Genomic DNA, 24,439 nt, shown 5'->3' on the forward strand with positions numbered 1-24,439 from the left:
AGGCGCGACAACACGATCAACCAATGTGGATCGAGACTCTGAAACCCTCAGGTAAATTCAATAAGTAAAGGGTTTTTACCTTGCTGTTCAGCACTGCACTGGCGACGCAGCAAAGCAGCAACAGTCCATCCTCGTGTGCCGTCCATGAGACGCGCTGCTTGGTCATACGATCAACGGCGTTGCGATCGGCTTCATCCAACCTGACCTGTGGCCTTCCATCTCCACTTGTACATTTGGCTAGGCAAAGTGTCAAGTGAAATGAAAAATAGGTTTGTGAATTAATATTTACCTCCACCACCGACCGAAGGTGAACAGAGGTAATGTTTTCACCCCTGCCTGTTTGTTTGACTGTCTGTGAACAGGATATCTCAAAAAGTTGCGGACAGATTCAAACGAAATTTGGTGGAGGTTGAGTATGTGACAAGGATGAAATTATTAGGTTTTGGTGAAGATCCGATTCCGGACCCGGATCAGAGAATTTTTAAAGTGATTCTTCACCATTTAGTGATAGGGATGAAATCAATATGTAGCACAAACAACAACAACAACAACATGCATTTTAAAAGGACATTTTCCCTGCTAGAGCGGGGGTTAGCCTTGCGGTCCCCATGACAATCTTCTCCATTTTGCCCTATTTTCTGCATCTCTCCTTGTTAACCCCCTTGCCCGCATTTCTTCTTCCACCATCTTCAGCCAAGTCTTTCTCGGTCTTCCCCGTCTTCTACTTCCTTCTACATTCATTTCCATCACTATTCTCAACCAGTCACTTTCATCCTTCCTCAACACATGACCAAACCATCTCAACCTGTTCCTCTTCACAGCATCAATCACAGGCTCTATTCCCATCATCTTTCGCAATTCATCATTTGTCTTCCTCTCTCTCAACGATACTCCGCACATCCATCGAACCATTCGCATTTCCACCCTTTCCAGCCTTCGTTGCTGCTCTACGTTCATTACCCATGTCTCGCTCCCATAAATCATAACACTTCTCACACATGCAGCATACACCTTTCCCTTCAGCTTCAACGACACTCCCCTCATCATCAGCATGCCACTCAATTCCCGAAACTTCGTCCATGCACATCTCACTCGAGCAACCGTTGCCGAGTCTGATCCACCTTCTCCATTCAGCATGTCTCCGAGGTAGCAAAATGTTTTCACACCTTCCAGCTTCACGCCGTCTCCAAAATCCAACTCAACATTTCCTCTATCTGCAGCTCCCTCTGTGCACACCTTACATTTGAATGTAGCTGCCACACTGGTTAATGACCCTCTCAGACCACTACATTTTTGATGAACCCACTCAGCGCACATTGTACATTGAATGGAGTTCACTCCGACACCCTTCCTGCACACAGCACACGGCCACTTCCCAGTTCTTTCCACCTCACCACATGCTTTACCACTTGCCATCACCTTCGTCTTTCCGATATTCACCTTCAGACCTTTTGTCTCCATACATTCCTTCCAATATGTAGCACGATATCTCAAATTTCTCCATTGGTTCGGTTAGTTTGTTACTTGGAATTTTTGTTTTTTGACAAATATGTTGATTACTCTGGTTTGTGTGTTTATATACCAATGATGGTGGTGGTGTTGGTGGGGTTGAACTTCCAAATCATTCCCCAATGGTGGTGTGATGGTGGTAAGCAGAATCCTATTGATTTTTGAGGTCAACAAAGGCCAAATTTCTAAAATCGTCAATTTTCATCCGATGAACTTATAATTTGAAGAGATTTGCATATCTAGTCACTGAATTCTACCACCAATTATTTTTGAGGTTAAAAGGATGCCCTACCGAGTGCCATTCTACTTTTTTCTCTTTTGCCAAGTGTCGCTCTATGAGTGATTTTTTATTACTTGGCAAAAAACTTTTTTTTTGACAAGTATGTTGATAACTCATGTTTGTGTGTTTGTGTTTGTATTTGTGCTTGTGTTTATGCGAGTTTGTGCATGTTTGTGCGTGTGTGTGCGTGTGTTTATGCGTGTGTTTATGCGTGTGTTTATGCGTGTGCGTGTGTTTATGCGTGTGTTTATGCTTGTGTTTATGCGTGTGTTTATGCGTGTGTTTATGCGTGTGTTTGTGCGTGTGTGTGTGTGTTTATGCGTGTGTTTGTGCATGTGTTTGTGCATGTGTTTGTGCATGTGTTTGTGCGTGTGCATGCGTGTGTTTATGCATGTATTTGTGTACTTGGAGTGTGTTTGTGTGTGTGTGTGCATGTGTTTGTGCGTGTGTTTGTGCGTGTGTGTATGCATGTGTTTGTGTGCTTGTGCATGTAAATGCGTGTGTTTATGGGTGTGTTTGTGTTTGGGTGTGTGTGTTTGGGTGTGTGTGTTTGGGTGTGTGTGTTTGGGTGTGTGTGTTTGGGTGTGTGTGTGTTTGGGTGTGTGTGTGTTTGTTTGGGTGTGTGTGTGTGTGTTTGGGTGTGTGTGTGTGTGTTTGGGTGTGTGTGTGTGTGTTTGGGTGTGTGTGTGTGTTTGGGTGTGTGTGTGTGTGTGTGTTTGGGTGTGTGTGTGTGTTTGGGTGTGTGTGTGTGTTTGGGTGTGTGTGTGGGTGTGTGTGTGTGTGTTTGGGTGTGTGTGTGTGTGTTTGGGTGTGTGTGTGTGTGTGTGTGTGTGTGTGTGTGTGTGTGTGTGTGTCTGGGTGTGTGTGTGTGTGTGTGTTTGGGTGTGTGTGTGCGTGTGTGTGTGTGTGTGTGTGTGTGTGTGTGTGTGTGTGTGTGTGTTTGGGTGTGTGTGTGTGTGTTTGGGTGTGTGTGTGTGTGTGTGTGTTTGGGTGTGTGTGTGTGTGTTTGGGTGTGTGTGTGTGTGTGTGTGTGTTTGGGTGTGTGTGTGTGTGTGTGTGTGTTTGGGTGTGTGTGTGTGTGTGTGTTTGGGTGTGTGTTTGGGTGTGTGTGTGTGTGTTTGGGTGTGTGTGTGTGTGTGTGTTTGGGTGTGTGTGTGTGTGTGTGTGTGTGTTTGGGTGTGTGTGTGTGTTTGGGTGTGTGTGTGTGTGTTTGGGTGTGTGTGTGTGTGTGTGTTTGGGTGTGTGTGTGTTTGGGTGTGTGTGTGTTTGGGTGTGTGTGTGTTTGGGTGTGTGTGTGTTTGGGTGTGTGTGTGTTTGGGTGTGTGTGTGTTTGGGTGTGTGTGTGTTTGGGTGTGTGTGTGTTTGGGTGTGTGTGTGTGTGTGTGTGTGTGTGTGTGTGTGTGTGTGTGTGTGTGTGTGTGTGTGTGTGTGTGTGTGTGTGTGTGTGTGTGTGTGTGTGTGTTTACCTGTCCGCCCACTTATACTTGACTGCAGGTCACAATTTTAAACTGATCTTCACAAAACTTCACCAAACGGCAGAGTTGGTGGTATAATAGAACGCTATTTATTTTTGAGGTAAAAAAAAAGTAAACAGAGGCCAATGGTCAACATACGCCAAAGGTCAACCACTTTTCTCGAATTTCTAAAATCCTCAATTTTCATCTGATTGACTTGAAAGTTGAATACGATTTGCATATCAGCTAACTAAATTCAACCACCACCCTATTTTTGAGGTCAACATAGGTCACAAGAACAACATAGGCCAAAGATCAACCACTTTTCTCGAATTTCTAAAATCCTCAATTTTCATCCGATTGACTTGAAATTTGAATAAGATATACATATCGGCTAACTGAATTCAACCGCCAACTATTTTTGAGATCAGCATAAGCCAAATGATCAACAAAGGCCAAGGTCAACCACTTTTTTTTCAAATTTCTAAAATCCTCAATTTTCCTCCGATTGACTTGAAATTTGAATGATTTGCATATCAGCTAACTCAATTCAAACAACAACCCGATTTTTGAGGTCAACATAGGTCACAAGGACAACATAGGCCAAAGGTCAACCACTTTTTTTTCAAATTCCTAAAATCCTCAATTTTCATCCGATTGACTTGGAATTTGAATAGGATTTGCATATCAGCTAACGTAATTCAACCACCAACTATTTTTGAGATCAGACTCAGCCAAAAGGTCAAAAACCTTTTCTTATTTCTAAAGTCCTCAATTTTCATCTGATTGAGTTGAAATTCGAATCGGATTTTCATATCAGCAAACTAAATTCGACCACCAACTATTTTTGAGGTCAATATCAGTCACAGGTTTAACATAGGCCAAAGGTCAACCACATTTCTTAGATTTCTAAAATCCTCTATTTTCATCCGATTCACTTGAAATTTGAATTGGATTTGCAAATCAGGTCACTGAATTCAGCCACCAACTATTTTTGAGGTCAAAAGGATGCTCTACTGAGTGCCATTCTACTTTGTTCTCTTTTGTCAAGTGTCGCTCTCTGACAGTGATTTTTCATTCTGCCTGTTTGTTTGTCTGTTTGTTTGTCTGTCAATCGCCTACAGGTCACAATTTTAAACCGATCTTCATGAAACTTCACAAGACGGTAGATTTGGTCAAAAGGAAAAAGCCAATTGATTTTGATGCTAAGGTCATCTTGAGGACAAAGAAATAAATAATCATTAAAAAAAATCAATTGACTAATACAACACATAAACCACCACCATTTCATCCAAATATGTACTTTAAAAAATAATTTATTGTCATTAATCGAATAATTAAAAAATTAATCGATGAATTGATTAATCAATAAATCAAAAATAGCCTTTATAGCCAAATCACTTGATCATTGACTTGTCCAAATATCACTTCCTAACTCAAAAGGTGCCTGAGATAATGCCCAGAAGAGGGCATATCAATCGATAATAATTAAGTAACTAATCAATTAATTGATTGATCAAAAAACAAAAAATACCGTTTTTGACAAAGTACTTCCTCACTATTGTACTTCACAAATTACTTCTTCCTCACTATTGTGCATTATTGTGCCCAAATTTCAGCTTCCTAGCTCAAATGATGGCTGAGATATCACCCGGACAAACAAGAAAACAAGAAAGCAAGAAAGCAAGAAAGCAAGAAAGCAAGAAAGCAAGAAAGCAAACAAACAAACAACCAAAGTGAAAACTGAGTACTCCCTTTCAGTGTGCATCATTGGCGAGCCCCCTTCGGTGCCCTGCAATAACGTTATGCAACGCCTGGAGATGGCATAGGAAAGGAGCGGTGTACAAAAATAGCCCCGTGGGAGACTGACGGTTATTTCCCCACAGTTTTTGAGAAAATTTAAAAATAAATTACCTGAATTTGAGACAAAACCCTCCTTTTCAGCCTCTTATAGGTGGCGGATCAGTGTGTGGAGCACAATCCCATGAGACCTTAATGTTCTGACACATCGTACCAAATTTGGTCCATATCAATCAAGTAGTTTGTGAGCAAAATATATTTTAGTGAATATAAAGCCTAAGTCACACATAGGCGGATTTGTCGGCGACTACTGGCGACTGGAAAAATCGCCACCACCCGCAGACAATCGTAATGAAACCGTAATGGACGGTCTTCTGTAGTCGTGGTTATCCTCCCCGGGTCGGCTGCAATCGGCAAGAGCCGCAAAGGGGCCAAATATTTTTTTTAATGTTTAAAAACGGCGCGCTCAGTCGTCCTCAAAAAGAATCCGCCATGCTGCCGTGATGGAACCGCCATGCTGTCGTCGGTATCCGTAATAAGACCATAAAGCGGCCGCAACCCAGTCGCTCATAGTCTTCCGCAATCGCCCCAGCATCGCCCCACCAGCTAGCACGGCAGAGATGCGAATGCCATACGGCCTTCCTGCGCCATCTTCCCGACTACGGGCCGACACTGTTGCGGCTGCATATCGACTACAGAAGAACTGCCACGTCTCCCCTGCGGCTATGGGAGACTGACGACGACAGCAGTAGGACTAGTGGCGGCCGGGTTACGGCCATTGGCGACAGAGATACGACTGCCTGGCGACTGCATTACGACATACCACGATTTTCTGGCCAGGTATAAATAGGGGTGGACATTTCAGCTCACTGCAGTATGTTCTTTGGTCAAGGTCTACCAAGGGTCTCTCTACCAACATCTATCATGCATGATGAACATAGGATGTCGACGAGTCGAGTTTGCACCCTGTCGACGAGCAAAGAGCGTTGTGTGAATCGTCTCCAATCGCCGGCGGTCTTATTGCAGTCTTGCGGACGTCGGAGTAAACCGCCATCCGGGCCCAATGCAGTCGCCGCGATCCGCCATCGGTCGTAATCTCGCCGCCAGACTGTCGCCACGATGCCGCCGTGCATCCGCAATGCAGTCGTCGTCGATCTTCAACAGTCGCCATCCCACTCGGGGCGTCGTCGCAATGCAGTCGCAATGTGGCTGCCTGCAGTCGCCATACTGCCGCCTGACCATATTTGACCGCCCGAAATCGCCAGTAGTCGCCGAAAAATCTTGATCGCCGGCAGTCGCCAAAATATCCGCCTATGTGTGACAGGGGCCTAAGGGATTAAGAGGGAGCCTGTGGCCCCCTTTCCAGGGGAGATACAGCCATGGGGAGCACAACTTAAGGTTAGGGTATGGTCATGATGCCGCATGGCAATTTTGGTCTGGATCAGGTTGTCAGTTTCTGAGAACATTTATTTGAATGAAATACCAATATTTGGGGCAAAACCCACCTTTTAACTCCTTTAAATGGGCAGATCCAGATGGGGATCACAAACCCATGAGACCTTGCTGTACTGAAGCATCGTACCAAATTTGATCCATATCGGTCTGGTAGTTTATGAAGAGAAAACGTTTTCGTCAAATGTTAACGGACATACGTACGGACACCGGGGATCCACTCTTCGAGGTTACTTCGGAAAAATAACCCAAATGTACAAAAATGTCCATAATGCAGTAGCAGTTCTTATTACGATATGGGGAAGAATCCGAAATGTCTTCACTTCTTGCCGTTTCTTTCCCCGAGGCAGAACTAGAATCTCTCCTCATCCAAACACAACGGCAGTCTGGCAGTCCACTGTCACTTTGAAATGTTGCATTTTCCTTTGTTCTTCTTAGATACAGCATTAAGATAGCAAAACCAATCAAATCAAAATCAACGCCACAATGCAGCAGAAAAAACCCACTCACCTTCCTGCCTCGCACATTTACGAGGCTTCCGGACGACAACTTTTTGGAGTCGTTTGCGCTTCAAGCCTCGGCCACCTTTGCGGTCACAGTCCTTCCTGGAGACCTGTCGTACAGCTACTTCTTCTGCCTGCACGTTGGGTGACCAGGCCCCGGAGATTCCCCTACCCGACTGACCCTCTGCGGAGCGAAATATTATGCCAAAGATGGCATGCACACAAACTTCCAAACCATCTTTCCACTCAAATGAACGCTGGGGTGCGAGGTAGAAAAGTTCCAACAGGATGTTGTATCCTTGAACTTACACTCGATTAATAAGGTTAGACCTTTGATTACCATTGTTGTGGAGGAACATGAGGGAGAGGGAAGGTTTCTGCAAGAGGGTCTGCAGCCTTATGGATGTGCTCTTGTCTCTGTTGGGTCGTCCCTGAAGAATGGAAATCCACTATAAAGACACTGCAGGTTAATGTCGACCATCATCTCTCACAAAGCAGAATGCTCGCTTGATATTTACAGCAAAACTCAACACGCGTGAAGTACAACTCTTCCATTGTCGTGACTCAAAAAGATTGAGTGGTTACGTGCAATGTGCACACACCTGATTTTTACTGGCCACAATGTAAGAAACCCAGATCCAATTGCGCTTCAGGTGTCCAAAGAAAGTAGAGTCTAGGCCACCAGCTCCACATCCATCTCCAGGCACAGCGCCATCATCAACTATATCCTTGGTGCCCCTAAAGGAAACAAACTTGCCAATTAATTGTGACCTCCCCCACTAGGCCACACCTCACAATGCAGTTTCCATTGAAAGAGGGTTAGCTTTTTACCCCCAAAGCAAAACAAAAAGAGCGAAATGGGTGAACATGGTCGATGCTAATGTGAGGTGCCTGAGCACTGCATACATTGTGAAATGTAACCCAAAGCATTTCTTATCGAGGCTGCAGTGGCTCGAACTATCACCATCCTCTACGTCCTCAAATAACGCAAGCCTGCAGTTCTTGCGTGTGCTTCGAATGATTCCTGAAAAGAGGTGCCAAACCATAATGAAAACAACACTTTGCAGTAAAAGAGGAATAATTCAGGATATGTACCACTGCGGATGACCACTGGTACATCATCATATCAAGTGCCCCCGCTCACACTTACCAAGTGGAGTATTCAAGCACACACACTGCAGGTGCAGCCAGTAGTTGTCCACATCTTGGAGCACAACAAAGCTGTACATGTGATGTGGAAACGGTTGAGTACTCCGAGCCAGTTTGTTGTGAGGTTCACACATGGTCGTATCCATGACGGTTCCGTGCCGTTTTACGTACACAAATATCTGCAGGAAACAAGAGATCCCACACAATACCAAAGCGTAATTATATTTAAAAACATACCCCCGCTTTGCGTAATATTGTAACAACCCCCGCTTGTAACATACCCGCCGAAAAAGGCCAACCCCTGCTTCGCGGGGAAAAATGGCCTCTAAATGTGGTTATTATTATATATATTAACATACGCCTTGATCAGTACCAACGTTGCTCAATTTCCAATCAAAATGTCTTGTTATGCTCATCTGTTCCTCGATCACCTGTCCTTGTCTATTCCTTAGTCCGTCTCTTTTGATAGAAACAATCACAGTATTGATGCGGTGAGTAATGCAAATGAGGCATCTTGCTTAATTTTGCTGACTGTACCCCCTCCATGTTATGTGGTGCCAGACAGGATACAGGCCTGCATTTGAAGTGATTTTCACCTGCATTTGAAGTGATTTTTACCTGCATTTGTAGTGATTTTTACCTGCATTTGTAGTGATTTTCACCTGCATTTGAAGTGATTTTTACCTGCATTTTGTAGTGATTTTTACCTGCATTTGAAGTGATTTTTACCTGCATTTGAAGTGATTTTTACCTGCATTTGAAGTTACTTTTACCTGCATTTGAAGTGATTTTTACCTGCTTTGAAGTGATTTTTACCTGCATTTGAAGTGATTTGTATCTGCATTTGAAGTGATTTTTACCTGCATTTGAAGTGATTTTTACCTGCATTTGAAGTGATTTTTACCTGCATTTGAAGTGATTTTTACCTGCATTTGAAGTGATTTTTACCTGCATTTGAAGTGATTTTTACCTGCATTTGAAGTGATTTTTACCTGCATTTGAAGTGATTTTTTACCTGCATTTGAAGTGATTTTTACCTGCATTTGAAGTGATTTTTACCTGCATTTGAAGTGATTTTTACCTGCTTTGAAGTGATTTTTACCTGCATTTGAAGTGATTTTTACCTGCTTTGAAGTGATTTTTACCTGCATTCAAAGTGATTTTAAACTGCATTTGAAGTGATTTTTACCTGCTTTGAAGTGATTTTTACCTGCTTTGAAGTGATATTTACCTGCATTTGAAGTGATTTTTACCTGCTTTTGAAGTGATTTTTACCTGCATTTGAAGTGATTTTTACCTGCTTTGAAGTGATTTTTACCTGCATTCAAAGTGATTTTAAACTGCATTTGAAGTGATTTTTACCTGCTTTGAAGTGATTTTTACCTGCTTTGAAGTGATATTTACCTGCATTTGAAGTGATTTTTACCTGCTTTTGAAGTGATTTTTACCTGCATTTGAAGTGATTTTTACCTGCATTTGAAGTGATTTTTACCTGCATTTGAAGTGATTTTTACCTGCATTTGTAGTGATTTTTACCTGCATTCAAAGTGATTTTAAACTGCATTTGAAGTGATTTTTAAGTGCATTTGAAGTGATTTTTACCTGCATTTGAAGTGATTTTTACCTGCATTTGAAGTGATTTTTACCTGCATTTGAAGTGAGTTTTACCCTGCGTTGGAGAAGCGAAAACCACGGTTAGGCATTCGGATGTGTGCATGTAGCATGTCAGCATTTTTAAAACACATTTTCTCGGCAACCGTTGGTCCGATTAACACAAATTTTTCACCATAGGAGCGCCTCCTCCTGTAGAATATTTTAATGATAATTATGACTTCATTATGACTTCATTATGAATTATGACTTCAAATACTGAATTTTGATATTAAAAATATTATCTTTGAAGAACCAAAATATTACAGCAATGGAATTAACTTTTACCGTATTATGATTGAATGTAATTATGATCATACTCACCCACAAAGTGGTAAAAGAAAACTGTTTATCGAAACACCAACGTTATTTTCATGGGGTATTCAAGCGAATGAAAATAATGTTAATGAGCACAGAGTTGAATCATATTCGCTGCCGCTTGTTATGCATAATTCGCGCTTCCCCCCAACGACGGCAGAAACAAAAACAATAGAAATGTTTGAAGAAATTATTGACGCAATTAAAACACATTTGATGAAATCTGATGTTATTGAAAAGATGAAAAAGGACCAGAACAAGTTTAGAGCCCACGTTAGCGGCCTTGATATATTTTGGCGAAAACGTGATGGAGGAATTGCTATTGAAGGTTACCCACCAACAATGTATCCAAAACTTTTAAACAAATACGAAAAGCACAGAGAGGCGGATAAACATCCTGAAATTCTAACTTTGTTTTACGATAACAAAATCACCGAAGAATCATGCATCGAAGATCATCGCATCAAACCGGAGGAATTGATGGGTGTGAACTGTAAAGTTATCTGCGCTATTGAGATATCAAATATGTTTATCGGTGGTGTGGGTCCGTCCATTCAATTGAAGGTAAATAATGTAGTTTTTCCAAGAGTTATTTAGGGAAAAAACAGGTTAATGATTAATATTAACAATCTTGCATCACAAAATAAAATTACAGAAGCAGCAGCGACGTGTATGTTTAACGATGATAGTACCAACGACACAACATAGGTAAATTATATGAAAAAATATATAATTTAAATTTATGAGAGGATGTGGGTAAGTTGTGGTTAAAATTATAGAAATATAACATTTATGTTATACTTCTTCTAAAATATTTGAGAAAAACTTTTTGTTAGAGTATGTAAAATGGATGAACCCATTTTCAAAATATTTCAAGATCGTGTTGCGGTTTTGAGAACCCACACAGATAACATCATTAAAGGTTAAAGGTAGCACCCCATAGATAGGCCACAAGAAACACGGTCACCTTAGGACGTCAGTTATTTCTTAGTATGTGTTTAGATAAGGCTATTCCCAGTAGTTGCATCTGCGTTGTGTCAAACAAATAAGAGTAAGCCCCTTTCGTTCATTCCATTCATTTTGGCAGCCTCCCTTCATCGACGCCATTAAGCGCTCCCCAGTCTATACCCCATTGGCTCTCCCAAATTGTTACGCGCCTTTGCCGGCAGCGTTCGCAATCCTTGAGCTTCTGCTCGAACCAGCCCAAAGGCCATGAGGTAAGGCCCGAAAAGGAGGCGGAGCGCCAGGATGGAGGTGTGGTCACGTCAACCAGCCATCAAGGCGGGGCCGGTAAGCCAACACCAGCCAACCAGGGCTGAGGTGAGGTCGCCTGACAGCGCGTGGTTTTGGGCTCCGAGAGCATTTGCTGGCTTGGTTATAAAAGCGCGCACGCAAAGCCCTCGAAAGGACTTGGACAATTTGCGCTTTGCATGAGGACTTATCGTGGTCGGAAGGACTGATGAGAAGAGCTTGTGTTAAAGAGGACTGCCTGAGCTCGCTCGCATTAAAGAGGACTGGAGCCAAGATTGGTATTATACCAGAACTGGTACGAGAGTTGAGTACGAGAGGGAAAGACGCGCTGTGGCAACCAGCTTTACAACGGGCGAGCGCGCGGCACGCATTGCCAAGAACTGCAGCGTGCAGGACATTGGGGAGGGGGCGCTTTGAGCGAGTAAGACCGGTAGCGCGAGTACAAAAGCACCGGTACACCAATTACGTACACCAATAGCCCAGCTTACCTTTCCCCGTCAGGATAATTGTCCGCTCGCGCTACGCTACGGGGAGAGCTGCCTGCCGGGTTTCATCGCCTGGTACGGGTCGAGGACCGGAGCCGGACCGGAGCCTGGACGCCATCGCCGGACTTTCCACCCGACCTTCTACATCCCCGCGTGAGTCTGAAGTTTGAGACCGAATCTAAGAGCAAGCGGGCCCGAGTCCAAGGGAATAGAATAAGACTGTTTAAGACTGCCCTATGTACTTTTCCTTCCTCTTTCTTTCTTGTACATTCTTTCGTTTCCTCTTCTTATTTGTACATAATTAATAAACCAATCTGTTCTTCCTATTTTCCTGGTTTCCTCTCAATCCAATCGTATCAGTCTTTTCTCAATTGGGTAAGCGTGGCATGATTAGGAACCGCTTATAATCGGGTCTAGTCCTGGTTAACAGCTCGGATCGCGGATTGCTATCCGCTCGGCAATATTCCATCAATATCCGTGATTCGAGCGGGAGTTATCTCCTTGCTTCCTGGGCGGCGTTAGTAAGTAGGTGATAAGAAGTCGGCTAACAACCCATCTAACGCCGTCCGGAAGGAACGTGATAACTTCGGATCGCGTTGGCCAGATAAAAGGATTAACCCCCTCTTGATAAGGGGAGAGCCGACGACGGAGATCCGCAACAATATATTCAACACAATTAGACGGTTGGTTGAATCGCTTCTAATATGTATACACAATTATAATGCAAATAGGGATAACAACACCCAGGATGAATGATTAACCGCTATATATTTTAAACCTTATATAAAATGGATGATTTTTTACCCGTGTGGGAAAGTAAGATAAAATTTAATAATGATAAGAACCTCCCAAATTCATTAAGCTGTCTAATCGTCGGTTCAGGCAGATGTGGGAAAACCTGTTTGCTTTTAAAGATGCTCCTTACCCCAAAATTTTTAGATTATGAAAATTTAATAATTTTCACAAAGTCAAGTTTTCAACCAGAGTATCAACTACTATCACAAGGTTTTAATGCTGGTCTTCAAAAAGAAGATATAATCGGGTTATTTAAGCTTCAACACAAACTAAATAGGCTCGACATTGAAGATGTAATACAACTATTTTGTGACACTCCACAAAAATGGAAAAAGAAAGCAAAACCCACACGGTCGACAAACATAACTTGTATTCTCAGTGATAACACGAATGATATACCTTCACCCCAAGATTTAGATGGAACAAAAAAGAACCTCGTTATCTTTGACGATTGTGTTAATGAGAAAAATCAAACGGTTATGGACAGTTATTATACAAGGGGGCGACATTCTTCCTGTAATTGTATTTATCTCAGTCAATCATACTTTCAACTCCCTCGTCGCTCAATAAGAAACAATGCTAATACTTTTATATTATTTAAACTAAATGCAATAGATATAACTAATTTTTGGAGGGATAATTATAAATAAATAAAAAATAACCACCTTTAGAGGCCATTTTTCCCCGCAAGCGGCGGTTGGCCTTTTTCGGGAACCGTGGTTGTTGTTGTTTGTTGTTTTTTGTTTTTTTTTTTTGTTTTTTTTGGTCCCCTTTTTGAAGCAATGTTTTACGGCCGGATGCCCTTCCTGCCGCCAACCCTTTTTGTCGCCTTTTACGACAAACAGGGAATTACCAGTGAGCTGGTACTCAATTAGCCGACCTCAGAAGGATGACAGGCTGAGTCAACCCCCCTGGCGTTAATTCAGCGATCGACCGGGATTCGAACCCAGGATCCTAGGATCCTAAGCCGGCACCCTAGCCGCTAGCCCAACACCAGGGATCTTTGGAGGGATAATTGTTCTACATTATGTGTAAAAAAGGAATTTGAGGGTCATATGAAACATACGACCGAAAAATATAAATATTTCGTTGTTAAAGAAGATGATATAATAACTAATAATTTATTTGCATAAATAAAATGAATGCTGAAGAACGAGCAAGAAAATTTAAGGAATATCAACAATTACTTTCAAAGGTTGTTAAACAACAAGAGGGGATAAAGAAGAAATGGAGACAAGAGCTATTAGGTGAAGACGTATTTGAAAGAAAATAAGAAGTTTTTTAAAACCTATTTTAAAATCTGCCGAACAAAAGGCGGTTTCATTTCAAGTTCCTACGGTGGAATATACTCCCAAAAACTTCAAATGATAAAAGATTTTAGTCAAATGACAGAGCAAGAGCTTGGAGATATAGGAGCATGAAAATCTGATAATGAAGACTCATTCCAACAACTTGAGGAGAGAAATCACCCTCCTGATTATGTTGTGGAAGCTCTTCAAAACAATGAATATTCGGCAGATTCAAAAACCAAAGCGGGTCTCACTCCAACAGAAGAACCAGCAGTGTTTCATCCTGTTAGAGAAAGGGTATATATGTCATGGCAATTATTAGAGGCACCCAAGTATCCCCCACCTTCTCCATTAGAATACTGAGTATTGGCCCCCCGCTATACCCTCCCAAACCTCTTGAGGGCAGTCTAAGACCATACATGATAACTCCACTTCCTGCTCGAAGACCTCCCTGGGAGATCTATCGCTCCCACGGTTGGTACATTGGATTCCTTGCACCCTAAAAATGAAATATTATGTCCTCCCTCCCTGTGGCCTTGCCGCCCACTCAGGCTCCTCACTGTCTGGGCCACCTCTTTGATCTCCCAGTATGGGATGAGGGTAGGGGGACGTGGTAAGAACTATGTATATGCCCAGCTTGACGGGTGGAACTCTAAGATTTTCGGTGTATGGCCTCGAGGCGCTTCCTTGTGCATTGTACGCATCACGACTTGCTTCTTGCTAATGTGGGTCGTGCTGCCGTGTACCGGGCGCGGCCGTCTTGGCGCATACACTAAAAATATTCCGTGCATGTAACAGGCTCTTGTAATAAACACCGTGTGAACAGTTCTGAGTGCTTCCCGGGTCTCGCAAGGTAGATAATGGACTTGCCATAAATTTAAATGAGTCAAGAAACCTGATGCGAGCTGTAATATGCTTTGTCAAAATTCTTTTTGAATGACTTAATGTTATGTTTGAAGGAACTGTTTTTATGAATGAAATGTAGTTCTGATCTGTGTAAGGAATTGCTGAAATGTTCCCGGGCGTCTTTGAAAGTTCATTAATAAATAGATGTGTATCATAATGGGAGTTATTGTGAAGCAAGACCGGAATGAAATTGGGGGATTTATAATTACGATTACAGTCTTGATGGGCCGGACCCCTATATTTCCCGGTGAGATGACAATTATCTCTAACCTTTAGGCCCCCATTACATATCTCCCAATCAATTTTCTTCTCACAGATATGACAGATGCTATTTGGTTGGTTAAATTCTGTTTCTTCTTCTTTTGTTAGGGGGTTCATCGCTTTATTGGTTTGTTTCATTAATCAACGTTAAGAGAGCACAGTCCGTTTCTAATCGTTTTTATAAACTCATAAGCCATGTTTTCCCCCCTATAAATTTCTAGTTTGTTGTATTCATCGCTAACGGATGATTTAATATAATAACAGAAACCGCAAGGAGTATGTTTTTGATATTTATTCGTGGATGATTCGTTTAGATTTGAAGAAGCGTTATCCATCTTTTCAAGAATACATTCAAAGTCGGCATATATCACGAATGGATGGGCCATAGTTTTATTGAAATCTTTGAATGATATGTTTGAACCTTCTACTGGCATATTAATTATGGTGGCTTTATGTATAACACAGTATTGTAAGTGTTTGTCTTATCTTTCTTGACTATTAAAGAAGTTGAGACATCACTTACAGATGTATTTTTTAGACTCGTGTTTGTTTATTTGTGAAGAAACTAATCTTGATAAATTTTTGATGGAAGCATAATGTGAATTTTCTGCCAAATTATAATGTAGAAGGTCAATATGAGTTTCATCATTTTTATAGTTATCAGAAGTTTGTAAAACCTGAACTTTGTTTTTAACAATTAGTCCGTAAACATTAACAGATAGATTATTCATTTTTTCAAATTTAGGAATATCAGATAATGTCATTGTAAATTGTAAACTATTAACATTTAACTCATTTTCATATTTCTCATAATGTGATACTCTTTGGACATTATGTTCAGCGGGATGTGGGCATGCAACAACACCCCATAGAAAACATTTATGATCTTTGTTTTGAATATTAATAACCGCATTTTTATTTTTTCTAACTGTCGGCAAATCAATGTAAGAAGAAGCTTTTAGGGGGTTTGATTTTAGAACATGTATATCGATGAAAAGTATTCTAGTAATAGTAAATCCACTACCAACAAGCGAATGATCTACCAGTTGTTCTTGTTCTATAAGTTTTTCATAAACGTCCATTAATAAGAACCCCTGGAGTGATGCGATAAAGTAAGGTTTTGTTCTCATATAACGTTTTATAATAAGATCCCCTATTTCAGTATTTGGTTTTTTCAATTCCATTTTTACTCCCATATAAAATTTAAGGGGGTTAATCTCAGTCAACGTATTCTTTACATAGCTTTTAACTGCGGGTTTGATTGTTTCAACCACCTCAGCTATTGATTTTGGTCCTGGTCCAACAACTTTATGTGTTTTTGTGACTTAAGATGAGTAGGAAAGCTCCTCTTCAAGATCGTCTCATCACAAACGCGACAATATTTTGTTTCTCGTTCAAGCAGAGCTACCATATGTAAAAGTTTGAGTGCATGTTTGCGTGATTTAAGATGAGTGGGAAAGCTCCTCTTCAAGACTGTCTTATCACAAACGTGGCAATATATTTTTCCCCGTTCAAGTGGCACCATCATCTGTAGCTCTTTAGCCCTGTGTTTGGGGGTGAGCTCATGAATTTTATAATGTTTATATTCACGTTCACAAACATAGCAATACACCATTTTAATATACTATATTTCTTTAAACTAAAAATTTTTTTTTTTTTTAGTTAGTATTTCTTATTTAAAGGACTAGTTTGTAATAGTAAGGGATGAGAGTTCCTATATGGAGGGTAACCGACCGCATGACCGTCGGATTGCGACAGGGGTCCGTGCTTGTTCTCCATGGGGATTCACATTCGCTGTCATAAATATTCACAAATATTTACAAACTAGCAATACCAATATTCGCAAAATAATTTTTTTAACCACATGGTTAAAAAACTGATAGTTCTAATTATTTTAGAAATTTTGGAAAATGTGAAAATTGGCAAATTATAATAATTAATTGGTCACTTCCGGTTTGTGGTTAGTCACTTCCTGTTTTGGGTTGAGGTAGTTTCGATTTGGGGACAAGAAGGATGTGGGGAATGTGGGGAATGTGGTCTGAGCTGGAGGGTGTTCTGGAACCGACACTTTACATCTACTAACGTGGCTCATTGTAAATAACTCCATATGGGGAATAGGTGTTGTTAATGATGTTGTCATTGGTGCTGTAATTATGATGTTGTGGCGGACACAAAAGCCCACTGGCGTGGTGACATCATTCCACGCACCAAGTGGGCGGTGGCCACGCCCGAGGGGTAGGCGTGGCCTCATGATATACCCCGGGCGACCAGCCCGGAGGAGTACAGTGTTACAGTGTAGTCTTACAATAAAAACGTTTATATGTTACCGCTTGTCCGCTTCCTCCTTGCTCACAAGCAGCGCGCGTAACGCCGCGCTTTACTGGTGACCCTCGACGTTGGATCTGCCGGAGCGATCCTTCCACACGCGACGCCATCGCCATGGCCGCCTTCGTCAAACTTCCGGAATTTTGGGAGGCTCAGGCCGAAGTCTGGTTCGTCCAGGCCGAAGCCCAATTTCAGCTTCGGCACCTCACCGGCGATGACACGCGCTACTGCCACGTCGTCGCCTCCCTCGGGCCCGGCACGGCCGCTCGAGTTGTGTCCGTCCTTCGCCACCCACCGGACGGCCACAAGTACGAGGCACTCAAGCGGCTACTCCTAGCCACGTTCAGCCTCACGGACGACGCACGGGCCGACCGCCTCCTGGATCTCCCCGAGCTCGGTGAGACGCGCCCGTCGGTCCGAATGGACCATATGCTGTCACTGTTGGGCGACGAAGCCCCCGGTTCGCTATTCCGGGCGCTTTTCCGTCGCCAACTTCCAGCGCAGGTTCGCCTCGCGTTGGCCGGGACCGGGCTAACGGAACCCCGAGCATTGGCGGCCGAGGCGGACAAGTACTTCGCCGCTTCGGACACGCGGGCGAGCGTTGGCGTGGCCGTCACGGCCTTCGACGCTGCTGTTCCACAGCATCATCTTCTACAGCACGCTGAGTTTCAGCAGCATGCTGATACGCACCTCGTGAACGCCGCCACGCCCCGCCCACCGCCGCGGCGAAAACCGCCACCGCGGGGAAACCCGTCGACTCCACCGGCCTGGCGGAGCCAGCCGCGCTCCTCCAGCTCCACCACCTGGTGCTGGTTCCACGCCAAGTTCGGCCACGAAGCTCGGCGGTGTCATCTGCCGTGCTCCTTCAACGGGTCGGGAAACGCCCGGGCCGGCGCTCAATTGTGGCGATGAGCGCCGGCCGTTCGAGCAGCCTGCTGTTCATAACGGACACCTTCTCCGGGCGCCGTTACCTGTGCGACACGGGAGCACAGGTGAGTGTCATTCCCGCCGGCACGTCAGACAAGCACGCCGCGGGTGGGGGCCCCGCGCTGCTTGCCGCGAACGGGACGCCCATCCGTACGTACGGAAAACGCTGCCTCTCTCTGCGGTTTGGAGGGCAGGTTTTCCGATGGACATTCGTCACCGCCGACGTGCCCATGGCACTGCTTGGCGCGGACTTCCTGTGCGCTAATGGGCTCCTGGTCGACGTCAAGCGCAGACGGCTTGTCCAGGCCGAGACGTTCAGCTCGCTCGCATGTGCGTTGCCCAGCTCAACGAGCGGCTTGCCAAGCGGCTTGCCGAACGATTCGGTTCCGGCCACGTTGGTCTGTACGCTTCCGGCAGCGGACGCATTCACCCGCCTCCTCGCCGGCTTCCCGGCCCTCACGCGGCCCACCTTCTCGGCGGGGGCCGTCAAGCACGGGGTGGCCCATCACATCCCCACCGTCGGGCCACCGGTCTACGCCCGGGCACGCCGCCTCGAGCCGACGAAGCTGGCGGTGGCAAAAGCGGAGTTCGCTACCCTGGAGCGACTCGGCATCGTTCGGCGCTCAGAGAGCGCTTGGGCGTCGCCGCTGCACATCGTGCCGAAGCCCGGCGGGGGATGGCGACCGTGCGGGGACTATCGCCGTCTCAATGACGCCACGACTCCCGACCGCTACCCCGTCCCCCACATTCAGGACTTTTCCGCCCGTTTGGCGGGCAGGTCCTTCTTCTCGAAGGTGGACCTCATACGCGGCTACCATCAGGTCCCCGTCAGGCCGGAGGACGTCCCGAAGACGGCGGTCATCACGCCATTCGGACTCTTCGAGTTCCTGCGCATGCCCTTCGGTCTGAAGAATGCGGCTCAGGCGTTCCAGCGACTGATGGACAGCGTCCTGCGCGACTTGGATTTTGTCTACGTCTACCTGGACGATATCCTCGTCGCCAGCGCGTCCCGCGAAGAGCACCTACGCCACCTCCGCACGCTCTTCGAACGCCTGGGCCAGCATGGCCTGATTGTGAACCCCGCAAAGTGCCGGTTCGGCGCCGCCACAATCGATTTTCTGGGGCACCGTGTCACCAGGCACGGAGCCGTCCCCCTGCCGGCCAAGGTGGAGGCGGTGAAGGGGTTTCCGCGCCCCCGCACGATCAGAGGGCTGCAGGAGTTCCTGGGCATGGTGAACTTTTACCATCGGTTCCTGCCCCGTATCGCCCAGCTCCTGCGCCCCCTGCACGAAGCTCTCCGAGGTAAGCCGGGCAAAGGCGACGTTACCTGGACCGAGCAGATGGACACGGCGTTCACGGGCGCGAAGCTCGCCTTGGCTAACGCCACCATGCTCGCGCACCCGGCGCCCGATGCACCGATCGCCCTCACCACCGATGCCTCGGACTACGCGGTGGGCGCGGTGCACGAGCAATGGGTGCGTGGAGCTTGGCAACCGCTGGCGTTCTTTAGCCGGCAGCTTCGCCCGCCCGAACGCCGTTACAGTACCTTCGACCGCGAGTTGCTCGGACTTCACTTGGCGGTCAGGCACTTCCGCCATCTGCTCGAGGGCCGGGCGTTCACTGCCTTCGTCGACCACAAGCCGCTGATCTTCGCGATGGGCAAGGTCACCGAGCCGTGGTCGGCCCGGCAGCAGCGTCACCTCTCGGCCGTGTCCGAGTACACGACGGACATCCAGCACGTCGCGGGGAAGGACAACCCGGTGGCGGATTGCCTTTCCCGGGCCGTCGCCCACGCAGTCCACCTCGGCATCGACTATGCCCGGATGGCAGCGGACCAGGCCGCTGACCCCGACGTCCAGGCCTTGCGGACCGCCGTCACGGGCCTCCGCGTCACCGAGGTGCCGTTCGACGGCGCGGGCGCGGCCCTCTTGTGCGACGTCTCCCTCGGGCGTCCCCGCCCCATTGTGCCCGCGGGCTGGCAGCGCCAGGTGTTTGACGCCATCCACGGCCTGTCCCACCCGGGCGCGAGGGCCTCCCAAAGGCTGATCGCCGACAAGTTCGTCTGGCATGGCCTCCGGAAGGCCGTCCGCGGCTGGGCCAGGACATGCCTCGCGTGCCAGCGCGCCAAGGTGCACCGGCACACTCAGGCCCCGTTGGCCCCGTTCACGGTGCCGGAACGCCGGTTTGACCACGTCCACGTGGACCTGGTGGGACCTCTGCCCCCCTCGCGGGGTTTCACCCACGTCCTCACCATGGTGGACCGCACCACCCGGTGGCCGGAGGCCGTGCCGTTGGCTTCCACAACGGCGGCCGATGTCGCGCAGGCTTTCATCGCCACCTGGGTCGCCCGGTTCGGCGCCCCCTCAGACATCTCATCCGACCGCGGCCCCCAGTAACGCCGCGCTTTAATGTCATAATTCGACAGGGACAACGATTAGTCTAATCAGTTTGAAATTTATTGAGCATGATGTATGCAACAATTACATTAGAGAATATCAATTTTTGATGTCATTGCTCATGTGGTCTGGCAGCCATATTGGATCCAAAAAAAACAACCTTAAAAAACATAAGAGTTGGCTCACAACAAGTTGACTGAGCAGGGTAAATATTCAATGAATACCATCTAGTTGATGAGGTGATGATGCTTGAAGATGGACACTTTTCATTTGTCCACTAATTTTGCCCGAATGGTTCGAGTGAGTGTGTTTTATTTGAACAAACTTTGCATGATGTAATTTGTTTGTTTGAAGGGAATACTTGTTTAGCTTAGTCACAATGTCTTCCAGAATGTGCATGCATCATATTAGGGGGTTTTTTTTTTTTTTTTTTGGTTTTTTTTCGTATACTGAATCGAGGCTCGTGAAAGAGCTAACATTTATTTCACAAACAAATCAACCAGACAAACAAAACACACAAAAAGAGGGAGCGGAAAACAAGATGGGGAGAGAAGGGGAAGCACACAACCACAACATTTGAGAGCAGGGAGAAGTGTGGGAGGGAGAGGGCTTGGGGGCAGGAGGCGTGGGAGGGGGAGGGCGGGGGGGAGAGGTATAAAACACAAGGGGACCGAAATTAGCGGGGGTAGAAAAGATCAAGGTTTTGGATGGGGGAGGATAAGAGATGGTGGTGAACAGCTGTTTTAAAGACCTGGAGGGTGCAGTGGGATTGAAGAGAGTGAGGGAGTTTGTTCCAGAGGCGGGAGAAAAGAGGAATGAAGGAGTGAAGGTGAGCAGAAAGTCTTGATTTTGGCAGTTTAACCATAAGAGGGTTGATGTCTTGCTCTCTCTTGTAAAAGTTGTCAGCAGTAAAATTTGCAGGTATGTTATCATATTAAGATTTTAAATATAGGGCAAAATATAGGAATTAAATAGGGCAAAATGGAGAAGATTGTCATGGGGCCCGCAAGGCTAACCCCCGCTCTAGTAGGGAAAATGGCCTTAAAATGCCGGTTGTTATCATATTAAGATTGAGAACTCATAAAATGTAACCAAACATAACACTGAAAGTGACATAGTACAATAACATATCATATAAAATACAAGTATGATAATAATCGTGCTAAATCCAGAACCAACTTACTTGGTCTCTCTCCTGATACTTGTCAGCAGGACCAAACTGGAGTAGGCCCATGTAGCACAGCCTCTGGATGCTTTCAAACACCGAGGCCAGGTACTTCCTAAAATAATCAAATTCACAACACAAGTAGAGTGGAACTAATGTCTTTCACAATCGCTCACATTGTCAAAAAAGTGAATCGACTCACATTGTCAAAAAGTAAATGGCTTAAACACAAATTAGATGGAATAAATATCTGGATTTCCATGGATTCCCAAGTTTTCTTTTGTTTTTGTGACATTGTCCCAAGGTTCTTGATGAAGCTTGGACATAAATGATATGCAGGAAAATTCATTTAAAGATTCCATGGACATTATGTGAATTACCACGACATTAGTAGAGTAATGGACAAATACAGACTTGGCATTTAATATGGGATTTTTTTTTTTCTTGACTTGGGTTTACTTTCTGAACTCGGTATATCAATGTGGTGAGTTTCTTATACGCTTCGGTGATTTCTTTGTTAAAAGAACCATGTCACTGATTGTCTGTCGCAGCAAGAAGTCAATAACAGGATTATATCACAGTTGGCGTGACAAAATGTACGGACAGGTACATTTGACGATTGGCTTCACAATCGGGCATATAAGGGTTGTTGCATTCTGTATTAGTGGAAAACAACTGCTGCACGTCTACAAAAGTTATTGCCGCTTCCCCTGGAGATGGTCCGTCAACTCGACAATGCTGTTTGTCATTTAGTGGTGGCTTTACGAAATTCCGGCATGAAACAGCGTGCTATTGCTCGGCAGTATGGCATCACTCAAGGTCAGGTGTAAAAGATCCTGAAACGAAATGCTCAGAGGGGTGTCCCTATTCCAGAGGGGTGTCTTCCAAGATGACAATGCACAGCCTCATCGTGCTCGCATGATCCAACACTTTCTTGCTGACCGTGGTGTAGAGCATATGGAGTGGCCTGCCATGTCCCCGGATATGAATCCGATAGAGAACTTGTGGGCAGAATTAACGCGTCAAATCGACAACTTGGACCAGCAGCCTGCCTCTGTGCGTGAATTGCAGCAGGCTATTGTAACTGCATGGCAAGCGATTCCTGTCCAAACCTTGGCAAACCTCGTGAACAGCATGCCTCAACGTGTACGTGCTCTACTGAATGCCTGTGGGGGTTACACGAAGTACTGAACTGTAATTTTAATAATAATTATAATAGTAATGCATTTATTTTATATAGCGCTTTTCAGGGAGCCCAAAGATGCTTTGACAGAGTGCAAAACATAATGCATAGCAAAACATAAAAACAATTGCAAAAAACAAGAATCAATAGGGAAATATTCAAAGCAAAAAGGAGGGAGAAGGAGAAGAGATAGTCAGGGGTTAAATGCTGTGGGTTAAATGTTGAATGCAGTGTTGAACAGGTGGGTCTTGAGTGATGTTTTGAATGTGGTGAGTGAGGAGGAGTCTCTGATGGTGTAAGGTAGTGAGTTCCAGAGGGTGGGAGCAGCGATGGAGAAGGCCCTGTCCCCCCAGGATCTGAATTTGGTCCGGATGGGTGGGGGGTGGGGGGGGGGTCAGGAGGTTGGTACCAGCAGAGCGGAGGTTGTGGTTGGGAGTGTGTCTGGAGAGGAGGTCAGCCAGGTAGGATGGGGGCAGGTTATGGAGGGCTTTGTAGGTCAAGAGGAGGATTTTGTACTGGATTCTTTGGGAGATGGGGAGCCAGTGAAGCTTGTAAAGGACGGGGGTGATGTGGTCACGGGTCCGGGAATGGGTAAGTAGACGGGCAGCGGAGTTCTGAATGTATTGGAGTTTATTGGTGATTGTTGAGGGTGAACCATCGAGGAGGCTATTGCAGTAGTCCAGACGGGAGGTGATGAAGGCGTGGATGAGGGTTTCTGCAGCCATGGAGGAGAGGGATGGACGGAGACGGGCGATGTTTTTCAGGTGAAAGAAGGCTGTCTTTGTGATCTGTTTAGTGCATTTGTCGAAGGAGAGGGTTTGGTCAAAGATGATGCCAAGATTCCAGATGTGAGGGGAGGTGGATACTGGGATACCGTCGATGTTGAGGGCAAAGTTGTTGGTGGATTTTATGAGCGTTTTTGGGCCAATGATGATTATTTCAGATTTATCATAGTTAAGTTTGAGGAAGTGAATTTGAAGCCAGGATTTTATTTCAGTGATGCAGTTTGTCAGGATAGAGTGGGTGGTGGTGGAAATGGACTTGGTGGAGATGAAAAGCTGGATGTCATCGGCGAAGCAGTGGAATTGGAGACCATGACGGCGGATTAAGTGACCGAGGGGGGACAGGTAAAGGATGAAGAGGAGGGGGCCAAGAACTGAACCTTGGGGGACACCTTGGGGGAGGGGAGCAGTGGGGGATTTGCAGTTATTGATGGAGATGAACTGGCGTCTGTCAGAGAGGTATGATTTAATCCAAGAGAGGGCAGTGCCAGTAACGTTAAAGGTGGTTTCAAGTCGGGTGAGGAGGATGGTGTGATCGATGGTGTCAAAGGCGGCGCTG

The 24,439-nt window shown here is 45.4% G+C and overlaps 1 protein-coding gene across 7 annotated transcripts in view; it reads right to left on the minus strand.

Moving 5' to 3' along the window:
- Window positions 1-24,439, minus strand: part of LOC137412947 (general transcription factor 3C polypeptide 1) — a 322,675-nt gene that overhangs the window by 130,081 nt on the left and 168,155 nt on the right. For all 7 annotated transcript variants that reach the window (XM_078766833.1, XM_078766836.1, XM_078766832.1 and 4 more), the window contains exons 21-27: window positions 21,934-22,030; window positions 8,149-8,326; window positions 7,905-8,022; window positions 7,601-7,736; window positions 7,339-7,429; window positions 7,006-7,182; window positions 80-237 (exon numbers count right to left, since the gene is read on the minus strand). In XM_078766833.1, coding sequence (XP_078622959.1) covers window positions 80-237; window positions 7,006-7,182; window positions 7,339-7,429; window positions 7,601-7,736; window positions 7,905-8,022; window positions 8,149-8,326; window positions 21,934-22,030 — 955 coding nt within the window. The remainder of the gene's footprint in view (window positions 1-79; window positions 238-7,005; window positions 7,183-7,338; window positions 7,430-7,600; window positions 7,737-7,904; window positions 8,023-8,148; window positions 8,327-21,933; window positions 22,031-24,439) is intronic.

Source organism: Myxine glutinosa, chromosome 12, assembly GCF_964187855.1.
Source record: "Myxine glutinosa chromosome 12, kmMyxGlut1.1, whole genome shotgun sequence".
Classification (NCBI taxonomy): Eukaryota; Metazoa; Chordata; class Myxini; order Myxiniformes; family Myxinidae; genus Myxine; species Myxine glutinosa.